The 23,704-nt window shown below is 42.0% G+C and overlaps 1 protein-coding gene across 1 annotated transcript in view; it reads left to right on the top strand.

Annotated features, from left to right (window-relative positions):
- TMPRSS15 (transmembrane serine protease 15) overlaps positions 1 to 23,704 on the top strand; it is a 137,086-nt gene that overhangs the window by 103,035 nt on the left and 10,347 nt on the right. The window contains exons 3-6 of the mRNA XM_066601510.1: positions 940 to 1,105; positions 5,024 to 5,205; positions 10,579 to 10,674; positions 15,299 to 15,438. Coding sequence (XP_066457607.1) covers positions 940 to 1,105; positions 5,024 to 5,205; positions 10,579 to 10,674; positions 15,299 to 15,438 — 584 coding nt within the window. The remainder of the gene's footprint in view (positions 1 to 939; positions 1,106 to 5,023; positions 5,206 to 10,578; positions 10,675 to 15,298; positions 15,439 to 23,704) is intronic.

Genomic DNA, 23,704 nt, shown 5'->3' on the forward strand with positions numbered 1-23,704 from the left:
AAGATAGAAAAAAATGTGGAAAAAAACCCATCGTTTTCACATATAAAGTGTGAGTGCGATGCAATTTTTTTTATTCTTCCTATTGAAACAACCTACGACTTTTTTGTGCGTCATAAACACGTGAAAATCGCATGTGCATCTCAGAAAACACATCATAATCATGGGAAAGACCACATGTTTATGAGCACGATATCAGTCTGGGTTTCTCAGACCCATATTGCACTCGCTGCTGCCGGCTAATCTGAATTAATATGGAAAATACACTGCAATGTATTATCTGAGCAACCAAAAGATTGCAGGTTCAAGTCCCCTACAGGAGCATAAAAAAGGTTGAAAAAATAAATTAAAATGGTTAAAAAAATCTATCGTAATGAAAATCCCTTTTTTTGTGCTTTTTTTTCCTTTTTTTTCTTAAGTTTTTTCTTTTTTTAAACCTATGTTTCATATAGCCACATTCTTAACAACCCATACAAATAAATTAAAAATGTTCTAGTTCTTTAAAGTGGCTGCATCACTCCCATTGGAATCTATTGGAGCCCTGCTATTCCACCTCCTGCCCAGGACAGGATGTCAGTAACAGAAGCAGGAAGTGGAATAGTAGTGCATCGCTCCCACTAATTTCAATAATCTCCTGCCCACTGCACTAGACAGTAAGCTGATGGGCAAGGGTCCCGAGTGGCAAACCCCTGTCCATCAACTACTGATGGGCTATCCAAAGGATAGATCATCAGTTTGAAATTGCCCAGAATACCCCTTTAAAGGGTTAAAGAAAACACAGAAAGTAAATCTCTGTTCTCTGCCCCACCGCCATCACCACCATCAATCAAAGCTCTAGGTTTGACCCAACTCATTAGATAAAGGTTGACCCTGTGAATATTTGACCGCACCTATTATTTTGTCATCTCGCTGGACACTAAAGTTTGACCGATTTTCCCTCAGAGTGTGGAACGAGGCGTATCGGCAGTTCCAAAATAGTAAATGGGACCGATGCAGCAGTAGGTGCCTGGCCATGGATCGTGTCCCTTTACTTCAATGGAAGACAAACATGTGGAGCGTCATTGGTCAGCAACGAGTGGCTGGTGTCCGCGGCGCATTGCGTGTATGGGTAGGTTACAGCTCTTTGTTGTTTTGTCATTATGTGTATTATGTGATTTGCCTCAAAACTGCAGATTGAAGACAAAAGTTAACAATAAATCTCCATCTATTAACCCCTTAGTACCACAGCCTGTTTGCTCCTTTAGGGCTCGGTTAGACAAGCGTGGTTGCTATGGAAGTACTCCTATGGGAGCTGTGGAAGCAGGCTGTCCGTACAACGGATGTGTGACCAGGCTGCTCCATGGGGCTAGAAGCAGGACATTCACTCCATCTTTTTCTGCATGTCAGGAGCGTGGTTTACACGTTGCTTAGCAGCGTGTAAACCACACTGCTCTGACCAAACTCTTATGACCAACTACATTTTCAGTTTTTTTCATAATTACATTCCCAGAGCTCTAACCTTTTAATTGTTCTGCTGACCTAGCCATGCAAGGGCTTGTTTTTTTGCAGGGGAAGTTGTATTTTTAAAGGTAACACAGTGTATTGTATAACTTTTAATAACATTTTTTCTAGAGGCATTGGGGGAAAAAAAGAAATTCCACGATTTGTATTGTTTTTATTCTATTTTTACGGGATTCAGCATGCAGAATTAATAATGTGATAAGATTAATCTCTCGGTCCGCACGACTCTAGCAATACCAAGTCTCTACAGTTTGATGTTTCACTATTTTTGTACACTAAAAAACTTTTTTTTTTTATATGCTATTGTGTCGTTGCAGTACAAGAGCCATAACAATTTTATTTTTCCATTGACAGAGATCTGTGGGGGTTTGACTTTTTGTGGGATGAACTCTAGTCTTCATTTATTTCATTCTTCGGAACCGCTAACATTTTGATTACTTTTTGTTCCATTTTTTCTAGAGGCAAGATTAAAGGGGTTGTCCCGCGAAAGCAAGTGGGGGTATACACTTCTGTATGGCCATATTAATGCACTTTGTAATGTACATTGTGCATTAATTATGAGCCATACAGAAGTTATTCACTTACCTGTTCCGTTGCTAGTGTCCTCGTCTCCATGGTGCCGTCTAATTTTCAGCGTCTAATCGCCCGATTAGATGCGCTTGCGCAGTCCGGTCTTCTCCGTGTTGAATGGGGCTGCTCGTGCAGGAGAGCTGCTCCTCGTAGCTCCGCCCCGTCACGTGTGCCGATTCCAGCCAATCAGGAGGCTGGAATCGGCAATGGACCGCACAGAAGACCTGGGGTCCACCGAGGGTGAAGATCCCGGCGGCCATCTTCGCAAGGTAAGTAAGAAGTCACCGGAGCGCGGGGATTCGGGTAAGTACTATCCGTTTTTTTTTTCAACCCCTGCATCGGGTTTGTCTCGCGCCGAACGGGGGGGCTATTGAAAAAAAACAAAAAACGTTTCGGTGCGGGACAACCCCTTTAACAAAATTCAGTTTTATTTTTCTTTTTTTTAACGGTGTTCACCCAGCGGATTATATAGTATGTTACATTATTTCTGCAGGTCAGTATGATTACGCTGATACCAAGTTTATATACATACATTTTTTAACTTTTTCACACATTAAAAAAATGTTTTTTTTAAGGGTCTCATTCGAAGACCCTTGGACTTTTCTTTTTTTTTTTTAATCAACGGTTCAATGTAAGATTTCTTTCTTTTTCTTTGCAAGAAAATTTTAAATTTTTAATGGTACCATTTGTTGATCCATGCGACATTTTAATCACTTTTTACTCCATTTTGTTTGTAAGGCAGGCTAGGGAAAATCTATTTTCGCCATGTTTTTTCAATTTTTTATTTTCACGGTGTCCAAAATGCAGGTTAAATAATGCGTTAACCTTTTTTGTGCATCGTTACGATTGTGCCAATACCAGATTTGTGATTTGATTTTTTAATCATTTATTTACATAGTTAGGGCTCAGTCAGATGAGTGAATTTTAAACGCACGTATAGTTGTGTCTTCGATTCGCATCTATTAGAACCAAAGCTTTCCAATGAAAGCGGTCACATGACCTTTTTTTTTACAAGAAAATGAAGGAATTCACTGCCGGCGCTGGGGCCGGCACTGCTGCTGCCATATTGAAAGCAATAGGATGAAGTCAACCCCTGCTGTGATGATTTTCGGTGGGGCTTGAAATATAAGCTCTACCCCAAAAATCATCCCTAGCTGTAGAAAAAAATTAACGCCTAGAAGCACTGTCCGGCTCTTTTCCCCATAGACGACTGTCTTCTCTATATTCTGGTGACCAGGGGTTGAAAAATCCCCACCTACAGAAAGTACTGCCTCTGATTTGTTACCTCACTCAGCCAATCAGAGGACGGAGGTTTTCAATCCCTGGCCATCAGAACACAGGTGAAGACTGCTGGGGATGGGGAGAAGAGCCAGACGGCGCTTCAAGGTGAGTTACATTTTTTTTTAACAGCTAGGGATGATTTTCAGGGAAGGGCTTATAATTCAAGCAACCCCCCAGAAATCATCGCTTTGGGGTTTGCCTTCATCCCATTGCTTTTAATGGGATGGCAGCAGCACCAGCCCCATTGAAAGCTACAGCATAGCGTGATATACTCCCTATGTTTTCAATTGGGCCGCTGCTGCTGCCGGCACCATTGACAACAAAGCATCCAGGCGTTTCACATCCAAGGAATCCCCTGCTGCAGCTGTCACAGCCACAACAGGGGAAAGTGATAGGACTGCACTTTTATGTGTGAATTTTCCCATCTTGTGTCTGCACAACAAGTGCGAATAAAAAACGCATCTGATGCTTTGGTCACGCATTTTTTATACATGCGTTCTGCTGGTTTTTTTCCACAATTTTTATTTGTTTTTGTTTTTTGACAGCGTTTACCATACAGGATTAATAATGTGATATTATAATAAACTGGACTATATAACTACATTATACTGTAGTCCGGTAGTCATTCTATTAAGATGTGCCAAAGGAACATCTTAATGGATAAATATTCATGGCAGCCCTGGGGACCTCCAGAAGCTCCCGACCGCCATGACACCCAGGACTTCACTATCCTGATAGCTATATTTATATGCCACTGTCCGAATTGACAGTGGTAGTTAAACGGTTAACAACCAGGATCACAGTTATCACCGATGGTGGCTGTTTTGAGCCAAGCCAAGCCCGCTTCATACAGCGACACCCAATGGGAGAGGGTTAAGTTAGTTGGGCTTAAACTTGGATGCTTAAGTTTTCCTGAGATTTTGTTTTTCAGCAGTGTTGTAAATTATTAACTTTTTTCTTTTTATGAGCCTGGATTTTCTTCCCGTACGAGCGGCTTGTCTAGAAACCAGAATTCTCCATTAAATTCTCAGCCCATTTGACGGCCGCTCTGTATTCACTTATCCAGCATGGGAAATTCAATATTCCAACAGCAACTCTTGGACCAATCAGAGTGCAGGTCATTTATATTCATGTGTTTGGTTAATATATAATACCGGTCTGCAGGAAATGTGTGGTCAGTAGATAAAGCCTTTAGCGATATGCAAATGATTTCCCATTTGGTTCCCCAGCAGATATAAGCTGCAATGTTTACTGCACTTAGTCTTCCCTCATGCAGAAATGAGGTGCCAAGAGCCGATCTTTCAAACCAATTGTTTCTGCGATGGAACCTACTAATCATTTACGTTGTGCGGCCGATGACTAATTGCCTGGAGATTATTTAACCTCGCTGTTTAAAGAGTCCTAATAATTGAGTTAATCGCCCTTCATAATTGTTTTGTTGTTTTTGCTACTGTTATAATTTATACTTCTTCTGGCTGGAATCGAGGAACCTGCTGATAATTACGTATTAGGAACGTGCGTCTTGCGGTGCAGAGAGGAAAGCGCACGGCAATTATAATAAGCTGTCTTGTTTAATCCGATACAAAGAGCAAATGAGGCGAAATAATACGGGGGAAACCAGTCCGGCTGGTCGTACGGTCGGTAATAATGGGCGCGTGTCTGTTGGGATCCGCAGGAGGAATTTAATCCCAGGCCATTGGACAGCCGTACTTGGATTGCACAATAGTGCCAACTTGACCTCCCCGCAGACGGAGAAGAGACTGATTGATCAGATTGTTATCAATCCGCATTACAACAAACGCACTAAGGATAGCGACATCGCCATGATGCACCTGCAACAACAAGTCGGCTACACAGGTAAGTCAATGTAACATAGGCTAAAAATGGCAAATGTCCATCCAGTTCAGCCTGTTGGGTAACGGAGGGAGCTGAATGATTGGATTATGGTGCAGTTGCAAGGGATAAAAGTTGATGCAATTACTTCATGGGTATGTCTCTTTGATTGTTGGTTATCATAAAGGGGAAGTGGATGAGTCTGGCAGTGCTGGAACAGGAAGTCACCCGGTCCCATTTTCATAAAATCATAGAATGGTAGAGTTGGAAGGGACCTCCAGGGTCATCGGGTCCAACCCCCTGCTCAGTGCCGGATTTACTAAATCATCCCAGACAGATATTTGTCCAGCCTTTATTTGAACATTTCCATTGAAGGAGAACTCACCACCTCCCGTGGCAACCTGTTCCACTCATTGATCCCCCTAACTGTCAGAAAGTTTGTACAGTTGCAGCACAGTGTTAGGGCTTCTTCATACGAGCATATGTGTTTTAATGGTCGCCTGAACGTGCCGTTAAATTGTGTGAATGAAGAAATGACGTGATCAAGTCCCGAGCCTAATGAGCGTTTTCTTGTCCATTCACACGGCTGGGTGTGATGTGTTAGCCGCAGCCCGGAAATCCCTCGCTCGGCATAAATCCTCGGAATCACTTCGAATGCCTAAGAGAGGCACCTGTAAGCTTCTCCCTACGTTGGGCGCTGCTCAACTTATAAAGTAGACTGAGCCATGGATCTGGCCACATCTAAAGCTCCTTTGCGACCGGACCCCCCCGCTATCTCATCAGTATTAATATTCTGTCACGCTAAATGTGAAGCTGGAAATACCGTAAAACGCCCAAAATTGGAACTAAACAGAACTAAATCTAGATATAAAATATATATAACACTACATAGAATACAGCTGTGAGGCAATTAGAATCTGCTAACAATACGTCTATTAGAGCCGGATGTGGCTGAGCTCTGATTGATTGATTGACAGATAGAAATAGAAAGCGGTGCTGTATATGTGCTGCACGGCGAGGGGGGGGGGGGGGCAGCGAAGTAGCGAATTTCAGTCTTGAAACATTGAATCAGAATAGTTCACAAGGCGAGCTGCAAAAATCCATATTTCTACAAATTGTTTTGTGGAGGCTGGTTTATGATGCCGCACAGTGTGAAGCTGGGATTAGTTTTCATGCCCCATACACACAACATTTATGGTGTCAAAAGGTCAGAAAATTCTCTCTTCTTTAAATCGCTGATTTGCTTCGCTGCAGAATCCCAGGACACGCAGCACCTCTTTAGCCGCGCTTCCTGCGGTCCGCAGGTAATCAGCATTTCATTCACACTTTGGCTTAGTTCATGGTGCGCTCACATCTGCCTACTCTATAGAGCCCTAATGAAGACTAAATAAGACACAGGCGAATAATACAGGCACACAAATATTACTTCTATCTATCTATCCCATATCTATCTATCTATCTATCTATCTATCTATCTATCTATCTCATATCTATCTATCTATCTATCTATCTATCTCATATCTATCTATCTATCTATCTATCTCATATCTATCTCATATCTATCTATCTATCTCATATTTATCTATCTATCTCATATCTATCTATCTCATATCGATCTATCTATTTATGTATCTAATATTTATCTCTCATATCTATCTATCTCATATCTATCTATCTTTCTCATATCTATCTATCTTTCTCATATCTATCCATCTATCTGAGATCTATCTATCTATCTATCTATCTATCTCATATCTATCTATCTATCTATCTATCTATCTATCTCATATCTATCTGTTTATCTATCTATATACATCATATTTATCTATCTATCTATCTCATATCTATCTCTCTATCTCATATCTATCTATCGATTTATCACATATCTATTTATCTATCTATCTATCTATCTATCTCATATCTTTTTATCTATCTATCTCATATCTATCTATCCATCTCATATCTATCTATCTATCTATCTATCTATCTATCTATCTATCTCATATCTATCTATCTATCTATCTATCTATCTATCTATCTATCTCATATTTATCTATCTATCTATCTCATATCTATCTATCTATTTATGTATCTAATATTTATCTCTCATATCTATCTATCTCATATCTATCTATCTTTCTCATATCTATCTATCTTTCTCATATCTATCTATCTATCTATCTATCTCATATCTATCTATCTATCTATCTATCTCATATCTTTTTATCTATCTATCTCATATCTATCTATCCATCTCATATCTATCTATCTATCTCATATCTATCTATCTATCTACTTGTTCATCTATCTGTCTATCTACATCATATCTATCTATCTATCTATCTATCTATCTATCTATCTATCTATCTATCTATCTATCTCCTATTTAATTATCTATCTGTTTATCTATCTATCTATTTACATCATATCTATCTATCTTATATCTATCCATCTATCTACCCTGTTTCTCCAAAAATAAGCTCTACCCTGATTTTTTTTTAGGTTTTTTAGGGAGGCTTGAAATATAATCCCTAGCTACATTACAAAAAAAAATAATACATTACCTAGCAGACTCGGGCTACATCCCCCCGCTGCCCACTGGAGCTCCGGCAGGCTTCCTGGAGTCCTCAGCTGCCCACAGAAGATTGCATCCTGGTTAAAAGATTCATAAGTCCCACCTCCAGGAAGCGATGTCTTTGATTGTTTCTCGAGTGCTGCTCAGCCAATCAACGCAGCGCTGGATGAACCAATGTGATGGCTGTGATTAGCTCATCCAGCGCTGCATTGATCGGCTGAGCAGTGCTTGAAAACAAATCACAGTCATCGCGTTGTAGAGGTGGATTTATGAATTGGCTAATCAATGCCATGGCTCAGCCAATTGATGAATCCCGCCTCCACAATTCAATGGCTGTGATTGGTTCTCGTCTCAGCCTGCTAGGTAAATATAATAAGACATCTCAAAAATAAACCTAGTTCTATCTATCTATGGGCTCACACCCACTGGCGTTTTTTTCTCTACTGCGCTGCGAGAGTAAAGGAAAAGTCTCGCAGCGCAGTGCGAGAAAAAAAACGGCATCAGACCGGGATATCGTCAGTCTCTTCAATCGGGCCAGCGGCGCTAGCCCCATTGAAAAGGAATGGAGAATGCCGCGGACTTCTGCCACAGCTGTGACAGCTGTGGCAGGAGTTTCCTTCATCCCTGCTAAGATAGTGCTATTCATGAATGAATAGCTAAGGGTTATCTGAGCCCTCAGCCAATCAGCACAGCCCTTTCAGGAGGTGGGGATTTTTAAATCCCCGCCTGCTGAGAGAGCTTAACAGCAGTGGGATATCATTCTGCACTTCTGTCACAGCTGTGCAGAAGTCCGCTGGCCCCATTGAAACCACTAGCGATATGCCGGTTCTATTTCGGCGTCTTTCTTGCGCTGCGAGGCGAGAGTTTTCCCGTGCTCTTGCAGCGCAAGAAAGAAAATATCGCCAGTGGTTGTTCACCTTATCTCATATCTATCTATCTATCTATCTATCTATCTATCTATCTATCTATCTATCTATCTATCTCATATCTATTTATCTTACATCTATCTATGGCCTCGTTCACACGAGCGTGTGTTCGTGCGTATGTAGGTGAGCACAAAACGTAATCCATGTACGTGCAAAAACACCAGTGAATGAAGCTCCAAACACCATTGCTTTCAATGGGGCCACCGCTTTTGCCGGCCTCCCCATTAAAAACAATGGCCAGCCGGCAACCTCTGCAGTGATTTTCAGGGAAGGGCTTGAAATGTAAGCCCTTCCCTGAAAATCATCCCTTGCTGTAGTAGAAAAATAAAAAAAAAATTAAAAATGCATATACTGTCCTCTCCGTCACTGCAGTAAAAATGACAGGATAACTTTATTCAATGGGTCAATACGATTACTAAGGTACCAAATTGAATGACAGCTGAGAGCTGCCTGTGATTAGTCACAGTGCTCAGCCAATCAGTTACAGCCCTTTCAGCAGGCAGAGATTTTAAATCCTCGCCCGCTGAAAGATCTTCACAGCAGTGCAGGGAGAACAAGCGGCTAAACGCACCTGAGCCCCGGCAGTGGCGGAGAGGTGAGTATATAATTTTTTTTTATTTTTTACTACAGCTAGGGATGATTTTCAGGGAAGGGCTTATATTTAAAGCTCTTCCCCAAAAAACACTGGGGGAGTGTTGGCAACCTATTGCTTTCAATGGGGCCGCCGGCAGCGGCATCTGCATTGAAATCAATGGGAGAGCTTTGGGATTTTCTCCCACAACTGTTACAGCTGTGACAGCTGTGGCAGGGGATTCCTCACTCCCCGCCATCACTACTGAACACTGTGAAAGTGTTGTGACAGTGTTCAGTGATGAGGGGACTCCCAGCGGGGAATATTGAAGCGCAGCATGGACCTATGGTGCACGCATGTACTATGTTTTGCAGGTAAGTGCTCTTGCACACCTGTAAAACATGGACATGTGAACACACCATAGGGAACCAATGGTTCTAATAGATATGCAGTTTTGTCCGGACATATGTACGCATTAGAGGCATTAGAAGTAATTCCAAGGATTTCTGCCGACCAACAGATTTCCGCGCTGCAGCATATTTTTCCCTGTGAATGGACGAGAAAACACTAATTAATCTTGGGACTCGATTCTTGGGACATAGATGCGAAAGTTGTCCTCGATGCAGCCGGTGTAAAAACACATCGCCCGTGTGGATGAGGCCTTATGGTTGCCTACAAAGGCTGACCAACACTGCCTCATAACACAAAATACATACTGGTGCAAACATGTATTCGCCTTCCAAGCTTTCATTACATTGTCTTTCTTCTGCATCAAATTTTCTCTTGCTTGACATTTTGGGATTAAATTTGTTCCTCCAGAGATGTTATGGTGTAGCACCTACGTAAAGGACCAAGATGTCCTTTGGGACCAGGTTACATTATAGCCAGGCCTTTCCAGCTCTTTAGCACTGAGCTGTGTCCCAAATAATGTCTCCCTTGGTGCTATGCATAGTAAGATTCATTTGGGAGTAGTAGTAGGTAATTTGCAGGAGGATTTCGTGGAGGTGCATCAATAGTCCCCATTTAGTAGATGCCCCCAATACGTAGTTTTTCACCAATTAGGTAGGTGCCCCCAGTAGGTAGGTAATCCCCCCCCCCCCCCCCCAAATGCCTGCATTAGCAGTAGGTAGGTAATTTCCCCAGTTGATAAATGCCTATGACTATAAAGCAGCATATGCCCCAAAGTATTTACCGGTCCAGAAGAGAGCAAACTACTGAAGAGTCCCTTCTAGGTTGATTGATGTTTTCTGAATTTTCTGAATTCTATGTATTATTTGGTACACAAAGCAAATGAAATATATTTTATGCCCGTTGCACCTTTACAGATTACATACAACCTGTTTGCCTTCCCGAGAACCAAGAGGTATTTCCACCAGGACTGAACTGTTCCATTGCTGGCTGGGGTCGGACAGAAAGCCAAGGTAATTATTGTACTTTCTCCTTGGAGCTATGGCACCCCCCATTGGTGCCTGGAGCAAAGTACACGTTGTGCTGGGTTGTGCCCTAAACCTTCTATCACTGATTGAAGATTTTTGCGATTCAAATCTCCAAGTCATTGCTTGAGTTGAAATCCAACTTCCAACCTAGTGGCGTGATTACAATTTTGATTTATAGCATGCTGTGCTAAGGCTTAAAGCATGCCCACACTTAAAAAGGAGGTCTGAGTTAAGGGAAACCCCTGTCACTGGGTCCCCCATGCCTTAAAATAAAAAATCAGCAGTTACTCACCTTTCCCTGCTCCCCTATTCGTCCTCCGCTGCCTGCTCCCATCTCCCTGTGATGCCGCTTTATAGATAGGCGCAGCATGCAAACAAGCTGCAGCAGCCACTGACAGCGATCATGGCTGCCTGCTATCATTGGCTGCTACAGCAGGTTTACAGAACATCACAGCTGCCTGTAAACAGACAGTGGTGTCCAGCGGGAGGTGAACAGCCAAGCAGGGACAGGTGAGTAACCACTGATTTGCTATTTTAATGGATCCGTTGACAGGGGTTTCCTTAAAGGATTTCAATGGGAGCTGTCCTGCAGTTACAAGTGCCAGCCACTACACAGAGGTCGGCGCAGAGACTTCCACTTCGATTTCTGAAGAAGACCCCACAAAGTTGGCAGTGAAGTCCTGGCCTTAGCTAGTCTACCACTGATGACCAGGCCTCATTGGAATCACTCAGATCGCTGGATTTTCCCATCTAATGTGGATTCACACTGAAACTGATCCACAGAAAACTCATCATGTTATTTTATACTGCACTCCAGGGTCAGGGGGATAATTTCCATACAAGGAAGCTCCAATCTTGAGTGGGCCAGGTTAATGAAGTGGCCATTCAGTGCATATGGATCCTTATATCTATAATAATTCTCCTTGATTCCACATGCACCCTGCAATCTAGCATTGGAATATTAGTTTAAAGAGATTTTCCATTCACTTCAAAGAAGATTAAGTAAAAGCACAGCCCAGGTGGGTTGGGTTATAAAATGATAGTAAACCATGCAGTATAGCCATAGCAGTCATTAAAGGGGGTTCTCCAGGCGGCACCTACTGTCAAAGCCAGGATATACCGAGGTTAGAGAAGAAAACGTTGCTCCAACCCCTATCTAGTGGTCGGCAGTTGTAATTGCAGGTACAGCTCTCACTGAAATCCTGCCTTTCTCCACCTCTTCCCATTTTTCCAGACTTGGGACTCACATATAGCTGTGCTTAGTTGATAACCCGACCATTCGATTGCATTGAACATGCCAAGCTTTGGTCATGCATAAGATATATGGGATTTCCAATTACAGTTAGGACCTCCAATGGTAACACAGAATGGTTAAGAATCGGGAAAGGCATACACCAAGGCTGCATCTTATCTTCTGCATTAGTAATCTTGAGGCAATACAATTTAGACAAATCCAACATCAGAATCAAGACTGGTGGAAGAAACATCAACAATCTCAGATGCTGGCAGAAAGTCAGGAAGATCTTGAACAGTTTTTACAAATAGCTAAAGAAGGAAGTGAAAGAAGAGGCCTATACTTGAATATTATGACAACTAAGATCATGACAACAGCTGGTAACGGTCAAAGAAAAATCTTAATCAAAAATGAAGAAACCGAAGCAATTCAAGACTTTATCTTCCTCGGATTCAAAATTGAAAACAATGGAGACTCAGCACCTGAAATGGAACGACGAGTTACACTAAATAACAGTGCAATGGTAAGTATGGATAAGAGCTAGAAAAACAAAGACATACGAAAGGCAAATAAATGCCGGATAGTCAATGCAATCATCTACGCAATCACAACTCATGGCTGCGAAAGTTGGACACTGAAGAAAATGGACCGGAGGAAGATTGATGCCTTTGAACTTTGGTGCTGGAGGAAACTCTACGGATTCTTTGGACCACCAAGATCACAAACAAAATAGTCCTAGATTTCATCAAAAGGTTTTCATTGGAGGGCAAAATTATGAAACAGAGAGTCTCATAATTTGGCCACATAATGTGAGCTAATTCATTATAAACATTGATAATGCTTGGAGTGGTCAACGGCAAAAGAAGACCCGGCCACCGAAGATCGCGCTGGCTTCATACTATCAAAGCCAACACCAACACGCAGAACAAAACAGAACCATGTGGAGAAGACTGGTCCATAAAGTGTCAAGAGTCAGCCCGACTAAACTGATAGATATGAGATCAGGGGCGTAACTATAGAGGATGCAGGGGATGCGGTTGCACCCGGGCCCAGGAGCCTTGGGGGGCCCATAAAGACTCTTTTCTCCTTATAGGAAGCCCAGTACTATGAATAAAGCATTAGAGTTGGGGGCCCGGTTCCAGGTTTTGCATAGGGGCCCAGAAGCTTCAAGTTACGCCTGTGTATGAGATAGATAGATAGATAGATAGATAGATATGAGATAGATAGATAGATAGATAGATAGGAGATAGATAGATAGATAGATAGGAGATAGATAGGCGATAGATAGATAGATAGATAGATAGATAGATAGATAGATAGATAGATAGATAGATAGATAGATAGATAGGAGATAGATAGGAGATAGATTGATAGATAGATAGATAGATAGCTATGAGATAGATAGATAGATAGATAGATAGATAGATAGATAGATAGATAGATAGATATGAGATGGATAGATAGGAGATAGATAGATAGATAGGAGATAGATAGATAGATATGAGATGGATAGATATGAGATGGATAGATATGAGATAGATAGATAGGGGATAGATAGATAGATAGATAGGGGATAGATAGGAGATAGATAGGAGATAGATAGGCGATAGATAGGCGATAGGCGATAGATAGGAGATAGATAGGAGATAGATAGGGGATAGATAGATAGGGGAAAGATAGATAGGAGATAGATACAGGGGCGTAACTATAGGGGGTGCAGGGGATGCGGTTGCACCTGGGCCCAGGAGCCTTAGGGGGCCCATAAGGCCTCTCTTCTCCATATAGGGAGCCCAGTACTATGAATAAAGCATTATAGTTCGGGGCCCTGTTACAGGTTTTGCATTGGGGCCCAGAAGCTTCAAGTTATGTCTCTGTGCAGCATGGTTTAGGTATGGGTACGGGTACAGATACAGATAGAGGGGGGGCCCCAGCTCACCTTTTGCATCAGGGCCCCTGAGCCTTTAGTTACGCCCCTGGATAGATAGATAGGGGATAGATAGATAGGGGATAGATAGATAGGGGATAGATAGATAGGGGATAGATAGGAGATAGATAGGCGATAGATAGGCGATAGATAGGCGATAGATAGGAGATAGATAGGAGATAGATAGATAGATATGAGAGAGATAGATAGATATGAGATGGATAGATAGGAGATAGATAGGAGATAGATAGGCGATAGATAGGCGATAGATAGGCGATAGATAGGAGATAGATAGGAGATAGATAGATAGATATGAGAGAGATAGATAGATATGAGATGGATAGATAGGAGATAGATAGGAGATAGATAGGAGATAGATAGGAGATAGATAGGCGATAGATAGATAGATAGATAGATAGATAGATAGATAGATAGATAGATAGATAGATATGAGATAGAAAGATAGGAGATGGATAGATAGGAGAGAGATAGATAGAAGATAGATAGATAGGAGATAGATAGATAGATAGATAGATAGATAGATAGATAGATAGATAGATAGATAGATAGATATGAGATAGATAGGAGATAGATAGATAGATAGATAGATAGATAGATAGATAGATAGATAGGAGATAGATAGGAGATAGATAGATAGATAGGAGATAGATAGGAGATAGATATGGGATAGATAGGAGATAGATAGATAGATAGATAGGAGATAGATAGGAGATAGATAGATAGATAGATAGATAGGAGATAGATATGGGATAGATAGATAGATAGATAGATAGATAGATAGATAGATAGATAGATAGATAGATAGATAGATAGATAGATAGATAATGGGTTAAATGTTAAGTTAACATTTGCTATATCTTTATGTGATTCTTAAAATTTTTGTTTTAATCTGGAAATGATCTTTTTTTTTCACACAAATTAGTAATTTTAAGTAACATTACATGTAAATCCCTACAAGGTGAGAAGTGGCTGCCTGCAATGCAGCAGAGACCTTCGTTGCCCCCATCCTATTTCCTTGCATTACGCCAATAAACATTTCTAGTCAACAACGGAAAAAAAAAAAAGTTTAAAAAAAATCCCTCCCACTACCAATCTCATCAGCCCGGCCGTCCAGTTTATTACGCTGTATTTCTAAATCAAAATTTATGTGAGGAAATCATTTTAATAACCCAATAAAGCGGCACTGTTTATTACATCCATGATCATAAAACGCCAGTAATTACTGACCTGCTTCGCAATCAGGCCACCAATTTAAAAGCACAACCGCTGGGAAATGCTGATTCAATGGATATGTTGTGTAAAAAACGGACAGCTTGAAATTAAATTACCCACAATGCCGCAATGATACATGTGACGAGGCTGCCCACCTTGGGTTTTTATAGCCTCCAAATTAATTCGCAACTGTTTTTATTTCTCCTACTTCTCATCAGGTCCCGTTCCAAATATATTGCAGGAGGCTCAAGTTCCGCTGATATCCAATGAGAAATGTCAGCAGCGAATGTCGGAATATAATATCAGCGATAGTATGATCTGCGCAGGCTACGATGAAGGAGGGATAGATACGTGCCAGGTAGGCGCAATTAGAGGATCTGCTGCATGATGGGAAATGACTTACTTTGCATAGTGCCGGCATTTTCTGTAGAGCTCGACAGAGACTCCTGTTGGGGTGAAAAATGTACAAAAATGCTTTTATAGGAATAGAAATGTTCATCCATTTGTAAAAGAGTTGAATGCAATACAATGGTGCTTGAAAGTTTGTGAACCCTTTTTGTGAATTTTGCATATTTCTGCTTTGACTCGAAATGACATCAGATTTGCAAACAAGTCCTAAAAGTAGATAAAGACGATAAAGAAATAAATCAAATATGTTGACTCGGTCATTAATGTATCGGGTAAAATGATCCAATATCAGATGTCAATGAATGGCAAAAGTATGTGAACCTTTGTTTTCAATATCTGGTTTAGCCCATTCCTCCATACAAAACAGCTTTGACTCTGCCATGTTGGTGGTTTCTTCCCATGAACGGCTCACTTCACGTCCTTCAACATTTCTGTAGGATTACAGTCAGGATTTTTGACTTAGTCATTCCAAAACTCTAACTTTATTCTTCTTTAACCCCTTCATGACATGGCCTATTTTGGGCTTAAAGGGGTTGTCCCGCGGCAGCAAGTGGGTCTATACATTTCTGTATGGCCATATTAATGCACTTTGTAATGTACATTGTGCATTAATTATGAGCCATACAGAAGTTATAAGAAGTTTTTCACTTACCTGCTCCGTTGCTAGCGTCCTCGTTTCCATGGAGCCCGTCTAATTTTCGGCGTCTAATGGCCAAATTAGACGCGCTTGCGCAGTCCGGGTCTTCTTCTTTTCTCAATGGGGCCGCTCGTGCAGGATGCCGGCTCCGTGTAGCTCCGCCCCGTCACGTTCCGATTCCAGCCAATCAGGAGGCTGGAATCGGCAATGGACCACACAGAAGCCCTGCGGTCCACCGAGGGAGAAGATCCCGGCGGCCATCTTCAGCAGGTAAGTAAGAAGTCACCGGAGCGCGGGGATTCAGGTAAGCGCTGTGCGGTGTTCTTTTTTAACCCCTGCATCGGGGTTGTCTCGCGCCGAACGGGGGGGGGGGGGGGGGGGTTGAAAAAAAAAAAACCCCGTTTCGGCGCGGGACAACCCCTTTAAGGACGCAACAATTTTTGGCGGATTTTCTTCTCCATTTATCAAAAGCCATAACTTTTTTATTTTTCCATCGACGCGGCCGTGTAAGGGCTTGTTTTTTGCGTGGCGAACTGTAGTTTTTATCGGCATCATTTTTAGGTACATTAACTATATTGTAAAACTTGTATTTATTTTTTTTATGATCGCATCAATTCTGCCATAGATTTTTTTTTTTTTTTAACAGCGTTAATCATGCAGCATAAATGAGACATTCCATTTTTCTGTGGGTCGGTACGGTTACAACGATACCAAAATTCTTACATTTTTTTTTAGGTTTTTCCACTTTTCTGCAATAAAAACCCTTTTTTTGGAAATCGTTTTTTTTTCTAAATCGCTGCATTCAAAGTCCTGTAACTTTTTTATTTTTTGATGTATGGAGCTGCGTGGGGGCTTATTTTTTGCGAGACAAGCTGTAGTTTTTAGTGGTACCATTTTGGGGTACATACAGCTTTTTTGATCACTTTTATTGCGTTTTTAGTGAGACAAAATGCTAAAAAACTAGTTTTTTTAGCGTTTAAAAAAACACTTTTTTCCGTGCACACTCAAAAACATGTGCAACTTATTGTACATGTTGTTACGCACGCGACAATACCAAATATGTGGGGTTTTATTATTATTTTTACCTCTTTTTATGCTAATCTGAGAAAGAGCATAAAAAATGGGTTTTTTACTCTTTTTTTACATTTTTTTAATTCATTTTTTTTTACTTAGTTTTTTTTACAACATTTGTGTCCCTTTGAGGGACTTTCACCACAGTCCTAATGATCGCTGGGATAAGGCATGGCAGAGCTACTGTTCTGCCATGCCTTATCGCTTATACAGCGATCTCAGGCACTGGCAACACAGGACGCCAGTGTCTGGCATCTCTGATGCCCTCCCCCCCCCCCCCCCCCCGCTGTTGCAGCGGGATGCCGGTTGTGACTGACAGCCGACTCCCGCTGCGGGATAGCGCGGGATCACATGTGATCTTGCGCTATCCCCAGAACGTAAGTTTACGCCCTGTTGCGGGAATGGGTTAAAGGAGTTTTCCCATTACTTAAAATTTGCTTCACAACCACCTGCCCTTCTTGGTTCCTGGTGACCAGGGCATGTGTCTGTGGCAGCCAATCACTGGCTGTAGAAGTTCACTGCTTTGGTGAGTAAGGGCCTCAGTAATTGGCTGCAGCAGTCACATGTGCTGGTCAGCAGCAACCAGGAAGAAAAAAGTGCTTGTAAAGCAAATTTTAAGTAGTCGTAAAACTTCTTTAAAGAAGAATGAAGTTAGAGTCTTGGAATGACCGAGTCAAAGTCCTGACCGGAATCCTATAGAAATGTTGTAGAAGAGCGATGGCTTTTCATCATGGATTGCGGTGCTCCCTCTACTGGACGCCGGGACTTTGCAGTCTTCTAAGTAGAAAATGAGCACGGATGGGGTTCAGTATGTACCTCCTCCAGTTACCAAACTATGATTTCTCAGCATGCTAGAAGCCACACTAAGGTAAATCAGCAGCTACTACAATAGTCATAATGTGTACAACGAGAACGTGTCACGATGAACCCAGGGGACAGGGTGGGGGATTAAAAAAGTGCCGACCTTGGTTAGATGACACCCTGTGAGGGATTTGTTTGGTTCCTCTCGGTTATAAGAAAAAGACAATACATATTGTACTGATAGGCAGTCTGCTTGTGCAGAAAGCAGCTAGATAACAGCGTACCCACACCAGAACAGCTCAGTGAATAAATACAGCACCAGAACCAGGCTCAGTACTGGAATACAACACCAGAACCAAATGCATAGCATAGATACAGCACCAAGCTCAGTACATAAATACAGCACTAGAACCAAGCTGATAATGCAAATACAATGCCAGAACCAAATGTATAACATAGATACAGCACCAGGACCAGGCTCAGTACTGGAATACAACACCAGAACCAAATGCATAGCATAGATACAGCACCAAACTCAGTACATAAATACAGCACTAGAACCAAGCTGATAATACAAATACAACGCCAGAACCAAATGTATAACATAGATTTGGCACCAGGACCAGGCTCAGTACTGGAATACAACACCAGAACCAAATGCATAACCTAAATACAGAACTAAGCCCAAAACAGAAATACAGCAACAAATAAAATTCAGTACATAAAAACTGCACTAGCACCATTAGAATATAAAGACAGCACAAACCAATCTCAATACATAAATTCAATACTGGAACCAAACTCATAATACAAATACAGTCCCAGAACCAAGCTCATAACATACATACTGGCTGACAGCAGCTCCTCAGAACGTCAGAGGGGACGGTATAGAGCTAGAAGAAGGCTGATTCATGTAGTTCCACAAGATGCAGTTGCACAGAGCAATAAGATCATCTGTCCGGGCAGACATAAGGGGAGGGGGGTGATTGCCCCCAACCTAGATCCCCCTACCGCCCCTCTACAAGCAGTGGCCAACACCCTTTGTGACTGAACAGGTTGCACATAGCTAAGGCTGGCCAAGTATTGAAGCTTATGTCCAGCTCTGAACACTATTATACAGTTAGCATGCATAAGTGATCCCTCGGCAAACAATGTTCGTCAGTTCCAAGACGACCATTGTATGCTGGAAATATTGCATGATGAAACCATGGAAAAAGGGGAATCTGAAAATAGAACAAAATGAAGATTAAAGAGAATGAAGCAGATAACTTATACAGATGCAGTCAGGGAGCTGCTGGAGGCTGTAAATCACTTTCTATGTGAGCCCAGGAGCTTCTTCAGGGTCCGCACAGAACACACAGCGCACCAATAGCGCTGACCGTGCTATGTGTTCTGTTTGAAAAACTGAAGTGAAAGGGAATAGAATTAAACAGAACTAAATGGAAATATTTCCGTTTTGGTAAAAAACCTATTGAAGTCAACAAAACAATGTTTGATTTCCATTTCTCTGCTCCAAAAACGGAACAGAAGAACAGTTACCTCTCCCAGTGTATGTTGTTAGCTCAGCTGTTAGGGCTGTCTGTCAATTGCTTTTGTTCTCCGTTTTCAACAAAAAACTGAAGAATTGTGAATTCAGCTCTGCAGCATAATAATGGCTATATCTCAGAATCAGTTCAAAGTGCCACGGCAGGAATAGTTTTTCGTGGCATTATGCAATTTTCGGGGTATATTCAGACAAAAAAGCTATGCAAATTGAGGCAATCATGATTGAGGAACATGTTAAAAGAGGACAACTAATGTGAAACCAATTGTGGTGATGTTGCCATGTCAATGGAAACTGCTTTGTGATGCTTTTTGTGTTTGGATCAAGAGTAGAGATGCCTCTAAGACGCCGTTGAGAGCGTTTCATCAAATGAATGAGCTTACTGAAGATCTCCTCCTAGGGCTTTGTACAGCCGGTTGGTCTTTGCATCATGCAAAAACTGAACAGGATGCCTTAACGATGGGTCGAATTTAGAAGCAGTGGTTAGCAGAATTAAATGCGCGTTGTTGTAGTGGGAGGGGAGGACTGAGACAAACTTTGCAACGCATAGCCGATGCATCCGTCATCATCTAGGAGAGGCTCCACAATCTATAACTGGTGGACAGAAGGTTAAGCTTCAATATCAACGATGACAGTTTCGCGTAGATCGGCTGAGGCTGATTTGTGGTGGAGCCATCCATTGTGAAGACTGCCTCTCGCACACCACCATCATCATGAACACTTCCAGTGGTGTTCCTTGAGTGCCACTTGACATATCAAAAGGCACAGCAACAAATGTCTCAGCAATGCTGATCACCAAGCAAGGGTCTGAAGGTAACGTGGTGATTGGGCTGATCCTCCTACTATTTTAGAGCACCACATAGATCGTCAACATAGAGTCATGGTTCGGTGTGCCATTGGCATCAACAGCCGATCACCTCTAGTAAGCATCAGGGACACATTAATGATGGTGCACCATTATGCAGATGGTGTGCTACCGCCATTTTACCACCATATCTTCAGGACATACTCAAGACTATTTTCCGGCAGGACAAAGTATGGCCACACACAGCGAACATCAGCAGGTATGCTTTGCAAGGTGTCCAGGTGATTCCTTGCCCAGCACAATCCCCAGATCTCTCTCCAGTGGTAAATCTGTGGCACATGATTGGACATGGAGTGAACGCTCTTCCATAGTCTCATAATGAAGATGAACTGTAGACTGTGGTCAGTACCACATAGCACCATCCCAGGACAAGATTCCAGCAGTCATTGGCATGATGCCATGTCATGTTAACGACTGTATTTCCCAACATGGTGGCCCCACTATCCACTCATCATCTTGGTCATTGGGTCACAAGAGATGTGGAATTGTTTGACATTTAAATCAATTGTTCAGAACTTAATTTTATATCTGTGTGTTGAGTTTTGTCTCATTTCGAGCATTTCTTCATGTTGCAGCACTTTCTCAGTGAAGCAGTGTGTGTGAATGTGTCACCTTTACATAAAAAATACAATATATATGTCAGGCAGAGGGTTTTGGACCTGCCTTAGCCCAAATCCAAACCGGTGTGTGGTATCTGAGGTGGCAGCACCTGGCGAAGCCTGGTTTTCATACATGATCCCTCCAAGTGGCATACTGACTTTGCTACAGACTCCCCATGCAGGTAGTCCTGGTAATGTGGCTGTTAATGATGCACTGGGCTATGGTGCACTACAGGAAAGTCTGAACACGACCATAGTATAAAGACAGGCTTGAGTCAGAGCTGGTAGGATAGTTGTAATAACGAGGAGCAGGCTTTAGGTTAGGGCAGGCACCAGCCAATAGCAGAGCCCAAAATACAGAGCCGAAACCAGGTAGCACAGAAGTCAGAATGGTCAATAATCAGGCAATGGTCAATAGTCAGAGATGGTAGTATGAGACCAATTGCCTGGGCATTCTCCCTAGGGCGTGGATGCCTAATATAGGTAGTGCAGGAACAGGGTTGGAGAGAGCCAAGTTATTGGAGTGTGCACTGGCCCTTTAAGAGTCTGTGCATTAGCCCTAGGGGCAGAATTCAGGGAGCATGCAGTGGAAGGAGCATGAGCACAGTGGCCACCCGTCACAGCTACAGGAGCAGGTGAGCCTCAACAGAAGAATACCATGATAATATATAAATATATGTTTTTTATCTTAATATTACCACATTTTCAGGACAAGTAGATTTGAAAACATACAAGTTCTGCAGACACCAGTAGCGCCATCCAATTAAAGTCAGTAAATGAAAATTAACCTTAGCTTAATAACCAAAAAATTTGCTGCCGGCCCTCAAAGCAATTCTCACGTCTCTCTAGGCCTGCGAGTCAATGACAATTGATTTCATCTTGGTAACAGCGCACTCGGAGCCTCGCAGCGCATAGCAATGAATGAGAATTAGCATAGCGAACCGCGATGCCTACTCTCAGACTGAGGTTACGATATGCTTCTCTAAACCTCTTGACAATGACGACACAATAGTCATAATAGATCCTTCTATGGAATCGCTTTCTAAGAATGCGTCGACGGAAAAAAAAAGAAGAATACAAAGCACCAAGTAAATATCCGAGCTCTTTGTGGTGGCTTCTCTCGAAGCTGCTATCACATAATAGATCGTTGCTTAGACGGAGGAGGAACATTTTAGCGATACATGAAGCCTTACTTCTACCAGACAATGTAAAATATTCTATTTCATGCAGTCACTTCATATAAGCAGATGTTAAACGTACCGCGATGATCGGCGAAAACATAAAAACGATCATACTTTTTCCAGTTTTACTAATGTTCCTAAGAAACTGTCGCAGTGACCTTCCAGAGAAGGTCTTCGGAGTAACTTTCCTATTTCTTCATCTGCAAAACCAAGTTTTTCTGTGCAGTAGAGTTGAGTTCATCATTCGAAAAAATAAGTCCTCAGCGGATCTACCTAGGATTGACCGTGAACCTATTGATTGTCATCGAATGGCCACTTTATTAGACACCCCAGTCCTTTCCTGATTGGAGCTTGCCTGTATGTAAATTAGAGCCATGACCTTGAAGTAAAGTATAAATCAGGTGACAAGTTTTCCATTGATCAGTTTTAGTATGAATCCACATTAGATTGGAAAATCCAGCGATCTAACTGACCTCCAATGACTAAACTTCATCGTTGCTGGACTAGCCGGGGTCAGGATTTCCCTGCCAACCACGTGGGGTGTTCTTGTGAATGAGAAAAAACATCTAGCGAAAGGGGATTCTGTGGATAGAAACAACTCATCCTAGAAAGGGGTCAGAGGAGGATGTCAGGAATTGTTCTGATCAACAGGTGCTGCACATTAAGGTCCCGGATTCAAATCCGAGCAAGGACAACAAGCGGCGCACCCCCCCCCCCCCAACTATTGATGACTTTTCATAAAGATAGGTCATTTTTAGTCACAAACTGGACAACCCCTTTAACCCCTTAACACCACAAGCTGTATATTTACATCCTTGGTGTGTGGGGTTTATATGGAACTAGCTTATATATCCGGAGTTAATTTAGTACAGGTGTTTACCTGCTGTTAACACAGAAAATGTTATGAAATCATGGTTACTTCAGAGGAACCAAGGAATAAAATATATCTACACATACACGAGCGTTAGATTCTCCTCGGACTGCATGTACCAATGTCCCTCTGCAGAATTTACCACCCCTCTCACTCTCCTCACTTTTTACCCTTAAAGGTAATGCCCCTTTTTATTCAAATTCACCCCAGACTGGAGATTGCAGCCCCTTCTTAGCCTTAAAGGCATGCTCCAGCCCTACAGTCCATGGTCGCTTGCTTATGTACTTTACAGTCTTTCCATATATGCACAAAAAGGTCAGTTAGATTCTCCTCAGTATATACACATGGATGTGAGGTAGATTCCCCTCAGTATATACACAGAGAGGTGAGGTAGATTCCCCTCAGTATATACACATAGAAATCAGTTATATTTTCCTCAGTATATGCACACAGAGGTCAGTTAGGTTGTTCTCAGTATATACACATAGGGGAGCGTTAGATTCTTCTCGTTATATACACAGGGAGGTGAGGTATATTTTCCTCAGTATATACACATAGAGGTGAGGTCGATTCTCCTCAGTATGTACACACAGGAAGGTGAGGTAGATTCTCCTTAGTATATACACACAGGAAGGTGAGGTAGATTCT

The sequence above is a fragment of the Eleutherodactylus coqui genome, chromosome 4 (genome assembly GCF_035609145.1).
Source record: "Eleutherodactylus coqui strain aEleCoq1 chromosome 4, aEleCoq1.hap1, whole genome shotgun sequence".
In the NCBI taxonomy this organism is placed as follows: Eukaryota; Metazoa; Chordata; class Amphibia; order Anura; family Eleutherodactylidae; genus Eleutherodactylus; species Eleutherodactylus coqui.